Below are 13324 nucleotides of genomic sequence, written 5' to 3'. Positions count from 1 at the left end.
GGGAAGTATGGGCTGGCAGTCAACATTACAGATGGAAAGGGCATGAGAGGCACAGCACTTAAGTCTGCACGGTGCTGGGGAGCCCCCTGAGCTACTTTCACAAGTTGCTGCAAGATGTGCCTGGGTAGCCAGACCTCAACTGATTTGAGCCTGGGTGATTCTGAAAATCACAGAGCACAGCCAAGCACAGTGTCATCTCCAACTGCATACTGTGAGTGACAAATTAAAGTCTACCAGGTCTCCAGGTATCACTGTGACAGATGCCAATAATAGCTGTATCAGTATTTCCCTTTAGCAGCTTTATGGATATGGTTCCCTAGTGTTTCACACCTCTCTGCATGTGTCTGGTAAATTCTTTGGTTGACCAAGCTGATACACTGCACTGCATATTTCACTGTCTCTTTCAGCAGTTAAAAGAGGGCTGAAAAGGACCTTTTACTTTCTAGAGAACCTTTTTCAACGAGATGCTGCCTGTGGCTCAGATGTGGCTCCCCATTATTTTTGGAGACTTGGTATTCATCAAGAAGTTGTTCTTGAAGGGCCTGTCTGCCCACCTGCTCTCCAACAGCATGCAGTTTAAATCAGAAGTAGTCCACCAAGATACAGGAGAGGTTTTCTGGAATTGTAAATGATATAATATTGCAGTCAAGAAACAAAAATGTAACACCTCAGCTGCTGCCCATAAAACCTATCCAAAAAGACACTCAGAATGATAACACAGACAGGGACTGTAGTAGGAATTGCAGTAGGAATTGTTTACTTATTACTGTTTCTGAGGAAATAGTGTAGTTCTGTAGTGGTGAGCACAGACTTTCTTTTAGCGGAAAAGAATGAGTCACCTTTTAATTGAGAGTGCATCTAACATAATCTGTATCCAAAATTTATAATGGGTCTCTTCAATCCTCTGAGACCAACAGAAAGCTTAGAACACAGCAAAAAATTCTCCCCCTGCACTGTTGTTAAACTTAGCAGTACAAGTACATCAGCCATAAAGTAGCATGAGAACAAAGAGGAAAGAATGGACATTACTATGCATTTAAGTAGGGGTGTTAAATAAGGAAGATTGAGATTTGGACCAAATACTAAGCCAGTGTTTTGCTTCCTTAAGGAACAAGATGATCAAGAAGGGAAGGATCAAATGGGGGTAGGAACAGAACAGTTATTGCGTATTTTACTGGAAGCAATACTTCAGCTGTTCACTGGGATAGAACTGGAGGGCTGGGTATTTTCGACTCCACAAAACACTACAAGAACTCACACATACAGACCCAAATGCAACACTGAAGGGAATCTTAACTTATGGCTGATAAATAGCAAAACAGACACAACTATTTAATCTATCCAGGTGGAAAAGTGCTTTGATGCACTGCACTACTCTTCCAATACCAGGCCAAGTTGCCAGCTGCCTTTCAAAACTTTTGTTTTCTTGGGAATGGCCTTACATTGCTTTGAGACCTAACACTATTAGACAAGAATCTTGTACCTGTGTTGTGGTTTTTCCTCTGTGGCTTGGCATTGGGAGCACTGAGTGGAGAATCGAAAAGGCTGAGAGGCTACCAGAAAGTCAGCCTGGACCTGGGCTGCCTGGAGAGGAACAGCACTGTCCCCTGTGGGACTGCCAGCTCTCACCTCTCCTGACCTGGCATCCCACATCACTTGCCTTTTCATCGCCACAGTTGTCCACTATAGCCTGTCTCCAAAATACTATTAAACACTGACAGTGGCTGGAAAAGAGCTGGGCTCTCTGATTCCTAACCTGCATTTAACCACTAAAACCAGGGACAAAATCATCATCACTGGCGCAGTAAAGCTCCGAGGAATGTTTGGCTATTTGAAAAGAAGAGTCATTCCAATCACTGTGAAAGAAATCATTACCTGTAAAACAAAGAGAAGGCAAAAAAGCACAGCATGTCAAGGCTGCTAAGCAGATGCTGATTCACCTCTCTGGGTGCCAAGCAATGGTGTGTGAATGGATGGAAATCTCCTCACCCCATTTTGTCTCTGTAAGTTTCTTGGTGTTTTGTCTCCTGGCAACAAGTCCATTGTAAGACCTTCTGCAGCAGAGCTAACATTAAGCATTACTCTTTGACAATAAATGTGTGGAATATGCCTTTTGTAAGTAATGAAACCCATAAAATATTTTGAGTTAGACTTCAGATAAAACAGCAAATTAGACCCAAGTAAGCACACTTTCTTCTGCAGCTCTCTGACATTTTTTAGCACAGATTCTTCAGGAAATCAGAGGAAAGCAATTTCTCTCTAACAGCCTGTAGATGGTGTGTGATGCACACTGAATGTCAAGCAAGTACCTTACCCTAGTGCAGCAGCCTGCTCTGCATAACAGACGGCAGTGCTCTTCCAGAGACATCATGAGGTAGGAACTATGTGGGAAAATGCTCATAATTTATTTTCATTAGTCATTTATTCCTAAATTCCTATATTTTGCCTCACTTACATTGCCAAGCTTATAAGACAAAAGTTAAATATGAAACTAAATTTTCCTTTTCAAGCACAAAAGAGATTCTGTTTCCCCAAAGCACATTATATTCCAGATATGTATAAATGCTAGGAAAGGTAATCTCAAAATAAATGTAGTTCAGATAAATGGGGAAAATGTCTTTTTGAGCCACCTTGGAAAGCTTAAATATCCTGGCGAAAAGCCTTCTGGTGGTAGACTTCCAAGGTCTGTAAAGCAGGTGACTATGTAACTCTCAGTATATCATATTTATCAAAAGGAAAACGAGAGACTTATCTCCTGCTGGAAAATGCCTGATAAATTAAAAGGCCTGTCAATATGAATGTTTATTTATGGATCTTCACATATTTTCAGCACTGTAAAATCTATGGGATCTCCCAGATGACATGATTACCTGCCACAAGTGTCTGATCTCTCTTCTTCTTTTCTAAAGCTGTGTTCTTTTCAGTAGGATACAAGTGTCAACTTATTGTTTAAGTGTACATGTTGCTGTTTTTATACTATGAGTGTGCCAATAAATGCACTTGGCATTTAAATGTAATATAGTGAGTTGTGTGATACTTTTCAAACTTGTTTATCATGAAAATCTGCCAGCCTAGCCTTGGTGGAATAGCCGTTTCCCTGCATACTCTCTTCAGATAGAGATATAGCAGTCTTTCTTCCAGTTTAGTTCAAACTACTTCTGAAAGGCCACGTGTAAGTGAAAAAAGCTGCAAAGACTATCGTCTTGAAGAATCATACATATTCCCAACAGGAGAAACCCTCTTCTAGAATTTTATCCCACACTTAACCACTCATCCATAGGAAAGCCCTGTCTGTTGCTCAGGCAATTTTTACGTTGAAGAATGCCCAGCTACAGTGCTGGTGACCCAGAGACCAATGTGAAAGCTATGTCCTTGTTTACGTGAATTTCCCTATAGCTCAGTAATTACTGTTAATGATGTCAGCAAATCCTTTACTGTTTTTGTGTTTTTTTATTCTCTCAGCTAGGAAGCCATCTGCTTTATATTATGAATGCTACAGTACACAGAAAGTATGGAAAGTCAATGTTTAACTATCCTATGCTATTACTGGAATATCTGAATTCACATACAATGAATTCATCATACAGTGCTGTCCAAGGAACTATTACCCAGCAATTGACTGCTGGAGACAAACTAATTCTTTTAATCTCTTGAGAAGCAATCCCAGGGGTGCTGGTTTCTCCACTTGATATTTGTACATACTGTGTCCAATGATAGTACTGGAGGAATGCATAAAGCGTCTTTGGAAAAAAAAACATTTAGACTTGAGATCACCCCCTCTGTGGGGTTTATCCTAGCTGTTAAAGTACATCCTCTCTGGCCCTGAGCAATGGTTGAGATTCAATAGGACAGTGAAAGCACCAGGCAAAGGAGCCCTAACATGAATTTATTGCTGTTGGTTTTCTTCTCTGGTCTCAATACCTCCTTTGATGGACACAAACAGAACAAGAAAGAGGGATTCTTCACCTCCTCAGATTCTTCACCTCCTTCACCTCACCTCCTCCAAAACGTAAAAAGTACGTTTTATATAAAAAAGTTTATCATGTGTTTCCAATTATTATAGTATTAATACAAAGAAATTATTAAGAAACATTTATCATTGTAAGGCTTCCTTTCCTGTAAACTATACTCACATGTACTCTCTCCAGAAGGACCAGCTGAAGGGGTTTTTTGAACTGTTTCTGTAGATACTCAAGAGCTGAGGACACTGTGAAATAAGACAGAAGCCTTGCCAAAAAACGTTTATGTGCTGACAAAGCTGTCAAACACTGTGGACAGATGTTCAGTAATTATTCTCTGACTCCTCTATGCTAAGTCTACATGCACAGCATATATATTCACTTCATAATGCAGCTCAAAGTGCCCATCCTGAGTCTGGATTTGTGTCTGGATCTGGGCTGTATATCTACACAAAAAATACTCCCTGCAGATTAGTACCTTGACAATTTCTTTCCATAGCTCTGTTTCAGAACCTGGGGTCCCAAGATGTGATATGGGTCTTACCTTTTTTTCTTGTAGTAGCTGTTCCTGAAAAAGCTTCCAGCGTTTCTGGTGGTGGGTGTCCCACTTCTCCAGCTGAGGGACCAAATTCTCCTGCCATTCCTCTTTCAACAGTTCACATTCTCTTACAGAGAGGCCGGTCACAACAGGCAGGGTCTGAAGAAACAGCTCATTCACCAACTCTGCTAAAACACTGGAAGCTTTAGAATACAGCTCCTAAGGGGACAAAGAGGGACAAAATGAGGCAGGTGAGAAAGCGAACCTCATGTCCCTTTGGAGCTATACGCTGTACAATGCCAGTGAGGGAACCCTGTCTCAGTTAACACATTGGACCAGTAACCCCTAGAGATAAAAGCCGGTAACACCTGAGTTATACCAGGTTTTGTAGATGGAACCTGCAACAACATACATGTTTTAGTTTAAGGCACATAAAGGCATTTCAAATGCAATAGTGGCATTAGCACAAGATTTTGAACCCTAACTGCTGCCTACCTGCAACTCCAATGCAAGTAATATCATGTTCTACTGGCTGTAGTGAGGTGTTGTAAATTCCACAGATTTTGCCTGTCACTGTGGGAAGAATCCTGTGTAGCACAACACCTCATAGGCATATTTTTAAAGGTGGTGACATAAACTGAATAAAGGCAAGAAATAAAGAAGAGTTAAAAGGGACAGTGTGGCATTTAGGTAGACAAAATTGACACTAGTCATGTTAATAGTTGTTGCTCTGAAATATGACATTCTTCAATGCCTTCTGGAAGGACAGAATTATTCAAATCCATCTTGATACAGAACAGCTTCAAGCCTAAGAAAACAAACATCTTCTGGTTTTGAATTGCTGAGCCTGTTACATTCGCATGAGGAGTTTGGGTGATTTAGTCAGATGGCATCCAAGCTACTAAATCTTTTCAAAACCTGTAATTTCAATGTCAAACACACAGTGATGATATGAGCTGCCTTTGCAAACTTGCTAGAAATTTGAGATAATCCCTGAGATAACTGAGTGCAGGTAGCTTTCCCTAGAGGAAGAGAGAAAACAAAGACATTGGAAAGGTCACACAGACACTGCAGTATTCCAGCAGTATGAAGAGCTGTTTTTGTGCGAGTTCACCATCGTCATATCAATCAAAAAAGCTTTATTGTCTGCGAGTTTTTGCTTTCATTGTAAATCACTGTTAGCCCTCCTGAAAATACTTAAATTTATATCTTTTCCTGTAAAATACAGCTAATATTTTTCAACCTCTTTTCAGCATTTCTCTTGCAAAACCAAGTCAAGCCTTCTAGTTGTAGCTTTCCGTTAAATATGTGTTTAATCACAATCTCTTAAGTGATTAAAATCCAGAATCTCTCAAAAGAAGCACAGTCATATTCATCCAAATGTCAAAAACATTTGTCTGCAGCTCATACACATGAAAATTTCTAGTGGACTTGTCTGGTTTTAGGGGACACGCTGATATAATGTATTACTGTCTAAGAGCCCATTCCAATTTCTAGATGTGGTATCATAAAAATAAATAAATAAATGAAGAAGGATGTTAAATTTGCAAACTACTCAGAAACAAGCAATGAACATAATTTAGGCTGCACATTAAATCTGGCTCTGTGCATATACCCCCTTAATGATCAATTTTGGCTTCACATACTGTTTCCACAGAACCTTTATTTGTTCAATGTTTAGGTTTATCAATACCCATTGAGTGGACAGATTTTTAATTCTTTTTTTTTTTTTTTAAATTTATTTTGTATGTCTCAGTTATTGTAAAATACCCAAGCTGTGCACTGAATACTAAATTATTATTTTCCTCCTGGGATCCCTGTAGGATGCTAATCACCATATTAATGAGCTGTTTCACAAACAATAAATAGCTTAGTTTAACAGCTCCCTGCAGCAACCTCTTCTTATGGATAAAATCGAGGCACAACACTATCAGAAGTGTTCACTACACCTTCGAGATGAGATGTCTCGTTTTTTCCACTCTCTTACTTGTTAAAAACATGCAGAATTTTATGACTCCAGCTCCCACTGACTTTGTTTAACCTCTGACTGGGTCCTGGCCAGAAATGATAGTTGGAGACACAATTGGATACCTCATTTCTGGTAACACTTCTCTCATTTCTGGCTATTGCTCACAATCTGGACATGACAGTGTCATTAGGGTAACATCTGACCAGTGATATATTTCTCTATGCAGCGCCTTTTCTTACTACGAAATGGTTTGGCTGGCTCGGCTAGCCTGCTTAGTATGCAACAACTTCTATCAAAAAGCAAAGTTCTTCACTCTTTGGTAGTTTGGTTTGAGGCACTTTGTGGTCAGAGTGCACCGGGTGATGGGGCTGCTCTACTGCTGGAGGTGACACTGGAGTGACTGTGCTGGAACCTGCTTGGTGCCCGTGGTTGCTGCTGCTGGCACACATACTGGGGCCTGACTCTGTGGACGCATGGAAAACTTGGTCTCACGGTGTTTCTGGCAGCACAGGAACAGGGCAGTGGGGAGACAATGTTAAACGACTATTCTGCAATAAACTGAAAATGGTTTTACAGGGAACTGCAGTCCAAAGAATTCTGGATACCTGTCCACAGATGCCTACTGTGCAGGTGCTGAATGTGGCTATGTCTGCTCTGCTAAAATCTCCCAGATTAAACAGCTAGACTGGGCACTAGGAAACACTGAAAAGTGGAATGAAACCTACCACACCAGTCCTAAATTATTGGTTGAAACGTGCCCCATACAGCACAGAAGTGCCTCAGGCTGCATATATCACTGCAAAAACACTATGCAGCACAGGTAGATTCTGTCTCCTCTTTAATTATTCTAGCTACCAGCTCCTGTTACAACAAGAGGCAGCATTCATACCGTCTTCTTAACGATCTGTTTAGTTGTGGACCTGGTTTAGCTTGTCAACACTAATGCAAAATGGTCTGAGTTCTTTCTGCTGCTGCTTTATTTTAGAATTCAAGTCTCTAAATCCTGGGATTTAACATAAAGATCCTATTTTTCTAATCTCTGTATCCCATACCACGTTAAAAAAAAAAACTCACTCTGTCTCTGTAAACCATCTCTTCTCTGAGCTGTTCTCGCCTTTTGAGACAATTTAATTCTCCTGCCTTTACTGGGTGTTCCCAAATATAAAAAATTCTTTTGGGTCTAAAACAGTTCAGAGGAAGCCTAGCGAAGTCTGTGGCATTTCTATCGCAATCTCCAAAGATCTCAGGCAGGGTGTTAAGGAACTCTATTCTTAAACAAACAGAGTTCTATCTACAGCAACTAAATCGCTTTGCAACACATTTTGCTTCAGAACTGATAGCATTTCCCTGGCATGCTGACAGCCCTGTATTATTATTTACTAGGGAATCTTTTGCACCGAACATAAAGAATGCATTTTGTTACTTGTCGTCATGCCATTTTGTTTAAAGATCAATTGAATAGCATTCTGCTTGCACTCCCTGCAGCTTCCAATTATGTTGTATACTTACTGTTGGTGCTACCAGTGCGGGAACACAGATACCCAGGAAAACTGTGACTACATCCTGTTCCCACAACATACTTAACTACACAACCTCGTTAGTGTGATGGGCAAAGCTATCTTCAGATCACAGGTGCTTAATTATTTGCAAAATACTTCATGGTCCTCTGCTGAAATTGGTGTGAAAGGACAAGAAAGCAGGACTAGAAATCCAGGAACAGTTTTTCACATCAACAGTTCCTTTAGAAAGGACAAAGCTGGGCAAATACATGGAAGACAAACAGGACTGAGTGGTACGTACTTTTCATCTCACAGATGCTGCCAACAGGCAGAGGAACAGAAAGCTTGGTCAAGTGCTCTAAGTCCCTCTGAGAGTGATTTTCAACAGTACTGAACACTTTAACTTCTATTATAAATTCTGTTCTGTGCAGGACACAAATCCTGCACTTACTGGTCTCAGCTGCAGTCTGGGATCAAAAAATAAACCTCCATCAGTGATGACTATCAAAATACTAACTTCTCTTCAGCTGGTCACTGGGTTTTTTAACCTGAACACTTAATAGGATGTACATTAGAGCCCATGCAGTCCAGCACAAACCCTAACATTACAGCATGCCCTACACAGAGAACATAGCACACGTACAATGTGATGGCTACATGGTTTAATGCGACACTTGTAGAAATGCAGTAGAATGGCCTTGTAAGATTTGGTAGGGGAAATGGTAAGTCTCCATTTAAGAAGAAAAATGCAGATGTGATTTAATTCTATGAGTATGACTCAAGCTAAGAAAATAGTTCAAAATATTTGTACTCTAAGGAATATACTCAATATGAAACAGCAATAAAGTCCATCTGAAACAAGGATAGTGTGCTGCATATCATAAAGGCTATTTTCTCTAGGAAAAGAACAAAAACAGTTAGAAATCCTACTGCTTGAGCATCTTATTTTTGGACTAGAACCCCTACGAAATAGTTCCTATAAACTTCCTGATATGCCATTTCTTGTTTGTAGAACTTTTACTTAATGAAATTTATTCAAATTGATTCCATTAATAGAATAGCTGATTGCAACGTTGAATGAACCTGTTTGTAGTACCTGGCAGTCAATCTGAAAGCTTTTCAAAAAATCTCAAGAGAAATTCATCACGCATAAAGAGATACCACAGGGTAGACGCAGAAATAAAATGGGCTCAGATTGAAATGCTGAGTACATCTGAATTTCAAACAAGGCAGTAAATATATAATTTTGTCAAAAACCAAGGGAAATACACAGTTTATCAGATTTCACTACAAATCTGAAGATCAGTATTAATGCTTTCCCTTAAGGACAAATGATTAAAGGGTTCCTACATGCAGATGAGAATAAAGCAAATAATTAAATTGTGAAGCAAGAAAATATATTTAGAAATGCTGGTTGCATTGTATTTTAAATGCCACTGTCTAGTATTTATTATCTCTAAGAGGCAACTGCATAGTTATTTGTTGACTTGCGATAGTTACTTGTTAACTTCAGATACAACAACATTTCATTAAAATAATTAACATTTCTGGTCAAAGCTGTAGAACACTTTTGCACCTCATGTCCAAAGGCTAGGACACTTTTTTAGGGGGCAAGAGATTCGTCTCCCAACTCATACTGTGTCTTATTGAGGAAAGAAATTCAGTAGATCATACAACCTACAACAATTCCAAATGTTCTTGGACACCACTGGCCACTAGAAGATACTTCCCATCATAAACTCAGGCTAAGTGGGGAAAAGCTGACTGCATACATTTCTTCCTCTATTCCACAAGAAGAATTCTGGCATGCTAACTGCACCCTGCTTTTAAGCATCGACACTAAGACATGATGACACGGAAGTCATCCTTAGGCACAAGCTAATAATAATAAAAAATACTTTGAATTCCATACAATAAAAATGGGACTTCCTTGAAATTACAGTTTGCCCTCTCATTGGTCCTTGATTAATTCAGGAGGCAGTTTCAACCCTAGCTTTCTGTACTCTCCTACCTTTTTAGGAATGTGCCTCTGAGATATGGTGATATCCTTTACTAGATCAAGCTATCAGCAGACTATGAATCCTTACAGAGATAAAACACATTTTCTTATATAATAAGGCAAGAAGAAAACTTCAGAAATAAGCCTATCCATATCACACACCCTGTATTTCATATCAGCACATATGTTCATAGTGACTCTTTGAGAATACCTACAGCTGGGCTGAATTTCTTCAGCTCATTGCTGACTCGTGACTGAGGCCAGCCAATTGCTTTGGGCACCCAGAATGACCCATGTCGTTTGGTGATGAGATAGGAAAGGCCAAGAAGGCTATTAGGACTTCTATCAAGGTTATAGGTAGTACACAGCTATAAACTCATCAACTTCATATAAACTTTAGTACTGGCTAATGGATGAAACATTTGGGTGTGATTTTACAAATATAACAAACATTTTCAGAACTTTAACTGAATGTGCAAACATAGTAGAGATAAGGAGCTCAAAGCTTTGACTGAAATGACCAGACCAAATTTAATCAGTCCACCAACCCGGAATTAGAGTGAGTTCATGTGGTAAGAGTTCACATATTTAATCTACCAGATCACACAGTCTTTCAACTTTTTTGCGTCAAGTCACACGGCAAAATTTTCAAAAGTGAGCATTTGAGACAAGCTGTGGGTGACTCAGCTTCAAAAGCAGCTTGCTCTGAATAGCCACACATGCCATCCACTCTATGAAAGCATCCCCAACCATATCTCATGTTAATTAAATTATATAAGGGAAGCAATGAAAGAGCAAATCTCTAAGAATCTGTACTCATGATTTTGACAAAGATAATTTTTCCCCTTCTATTAACCGAGGAAAACATCAAATACTTTGCTTCAACCTCACATTCAATGTTTACCCATTCATAAAATGTTTATTGCCTTGCCTGTTGATAATACTCACTACTTAATAGCTTTTAATCTAAATTCTTGTGCATTTCTATGTTCTGTCAAGTCAAATCAAATAACATTCTGGTGAACTGCTATCAGCAAAGAGGAATTATAAATGACAGTAAATTTTGTATTTTTATGGTTTTGATGTTAAGGCTGAGGAAAAATAATTATTTTACGAGGGACTATGTAATTCCCATCTGTTAATTGATTTCCTTTTGTGTAATCTGCATGTCTGTTTTCTTAATAAAGAGCTGTTAACCACCAAGCTCTTTTCAACTCTCCCTTCCCTGCTGAAATAAGCAGGTAGTTCACCAAAATAAATAAATAAATAAATAGAAGGAGAAAGAAAAGATTAAAGGTTGGTTAACACCTCTCTCATATGATAAACTCAAGACAGATGTGCGAGGAGCTATTCATTAATCTTTCCCAGAGTTCAGGAAAAACAGAAGAGAACATAATGGGTATGGGAGGAGGAGGAGATGCTTTAACTGACCTGTGAAAGAAAATTACAGTAATAATTTTCCAACTCAAAAGCTACCCAAGCCAATACAAAACTGTTATTGTGACACAGTATCCCTTGTGTATGGGAAAACTCTGAAGACTATGTTTACTGAAAGTATTAAGCTAAGCCTTTCCATTAGCTCCGACACAATTCCTTCTTCAGTTATGACATACTGCAAGAATCAAAATCACTTGTCCCCCATTCCTCAACTTGTACTTCAAAAATTAGTTACGGAGCTTGTGCTTAGACACAAGACTACTCACCTACAGTATTTTAATCCACTGCTATGGCTGAAAAGTCCTATGCAATCCAAATACAACTCCTTCATTCACTTCAGGCATCAACAGATTCCACTGACCTTAGTTAAACCATTTTAATTGATTTATTCATGTGTACACAAAACAAACCTACTCAATTATTCTTTGCAAACACAGTCAGCTTCCAGACCATTGCATTTTTATATATTTCTTCACCAATTTGAATAATTTTTTAATGTACTGTAGCACCACAGGGTACGGTAGTGCTACAGGGCTACATAAATCTTGGTGAAATCACAAACTGTTTAAAAGGTGAAAAAATGAAAAAAAAAAGTGAGAAGGGCTTAGGAGAACATTGTGAGAACAAGATTAGGTTGTTCTCCCACAAGTGAGTGGCACTTGTAGTGAAGTGACTTTTTTTTTTTCTGTACCTAGGATATTCACTTATTCATCCCGTACCTAGAATATTCTACTTACTCGTTTGCTTTCCTGCTTGCTTATACTAGGACAAACCAAGGTAACTCTGCGGAAGGAAATCAAGTAACACAAGTGTGCAACTGAAGGAAGAAAGGAGGACCTAAACTTTTTATCATGTATAAGCTGGACAACCTATAATTTAAAGACCAAATTGCTTTTTTAGCTTCTTATAGGGAATTAGAGCTTTGGTGATTTGCTTTTAAACTACCACAAAGTAGCATTTTAGTGGCTATGATCATGTTTATGCATTACACCATCCTAGGAAGAGCTGTTAAGAGGTCTCCACAATCTGTCACAAAAACAAAATTATAAAAATAAACAAACACCACTCAACTATGTGGAAACAGCTGCTGTAAATGACTGCAGTTCGAACAGAACGAGTAAATACAGAGGTGATAAAAGTTTTTAGAAAGGATGGTAGAAATGTGGGGTGAAAAACAGCAAAAAGAATGGTTCTGAGGGTGTGGAGCTGGGCCTTAGGGACGGCAGATCTGAGTCTTGCCAAGTCCTCTTCCCTTGAAAAAAAGGTGGAGTGACCTTCCAACACAGCAGTCCAGGACCATGAGTTTAGGACCGTGCCCAGGCACTCGGGTTTCTGCGGTTGGCCGAGTGAATCTGTCAGGGTGCAGCTCTTGAGAACTTTGTGCCTTGGCTGAGCAAGCAAAGGACCGTGCTGCTTGTGGGGACCACAATGTGCTGCAGACGCAGACTTGCTCAGCATGGGCAGCAGCGAGCAAGGGGCTGGACAAAACAGGGCCTGATGGTGATGGCATTCTGCTGTTGTCTTTGAGGATTTCTTCCAGTTGGTAATCTACAGTGCAGGTTTTGATACGGTACTTAACTAAGAGTGGATGGTTTAGAAAGTTTGCACCTGTATGCTCTATGACAGTTGCTTTGAAAGCTGCTAGTAAATGTTCTTAGCTGAAGTTATGCCCTAGAAAGGGACTTTATCTAACTGGGTGCTATGCACCTCTCCAGCACTGGTGCTGTTACACTGGTAGATGAACTTACTGGATATTGGACCAAATGGTCTTCTATCTCAGCCAACATGGTTGCTCTTTACTATGGTATTGGTGTTTATCTGATAAATTTCAGTATTGATGCAGCTCCAAGGACCAACTTAAAAAAGCAGAGGACTTGGATGTGGAAAAAAACAACTTACTTTGGGTTCTACTGCCATTAATCT

The 13324-nt window shown here is 39.4% G+C and overlaps 1 protein-coding gene across 1 annotated transcript in view; it reads right to left on the bottom strand.

Moving 5' to 3' along the window:
• Window positions 1-13324, bottom strand: part of EVC (EvC ciliary complex subunit 1) — a 54533-nt gene that overhangs the window by 15962 nt on the left and 25247 nt on the right. The window contains 1 exon segment of the mRNA XM_080588972.1: window positions 4504-4716. Coding sequence (XP_080445098.1) covers window positions 4504-4716 — 213 coding nt within the window.

This window comes from Anser brachyrhynchus, assembly GCF_964034855.1.
Source record: "Anser brachyrhynchus genome assembly, chromosome: 4".
Taxonomy (NCBI): domain Eukaryota; kingdom Metazoa; phylum Chordata; class Aves; order Anseriformes; family Anatidae; genus Anser; species Anser brachyrhynchus.
Note: the sequence above shows the minus strand (reverse complement) of the source record. Positions and strands in the feature narration are given on the sequence as shown.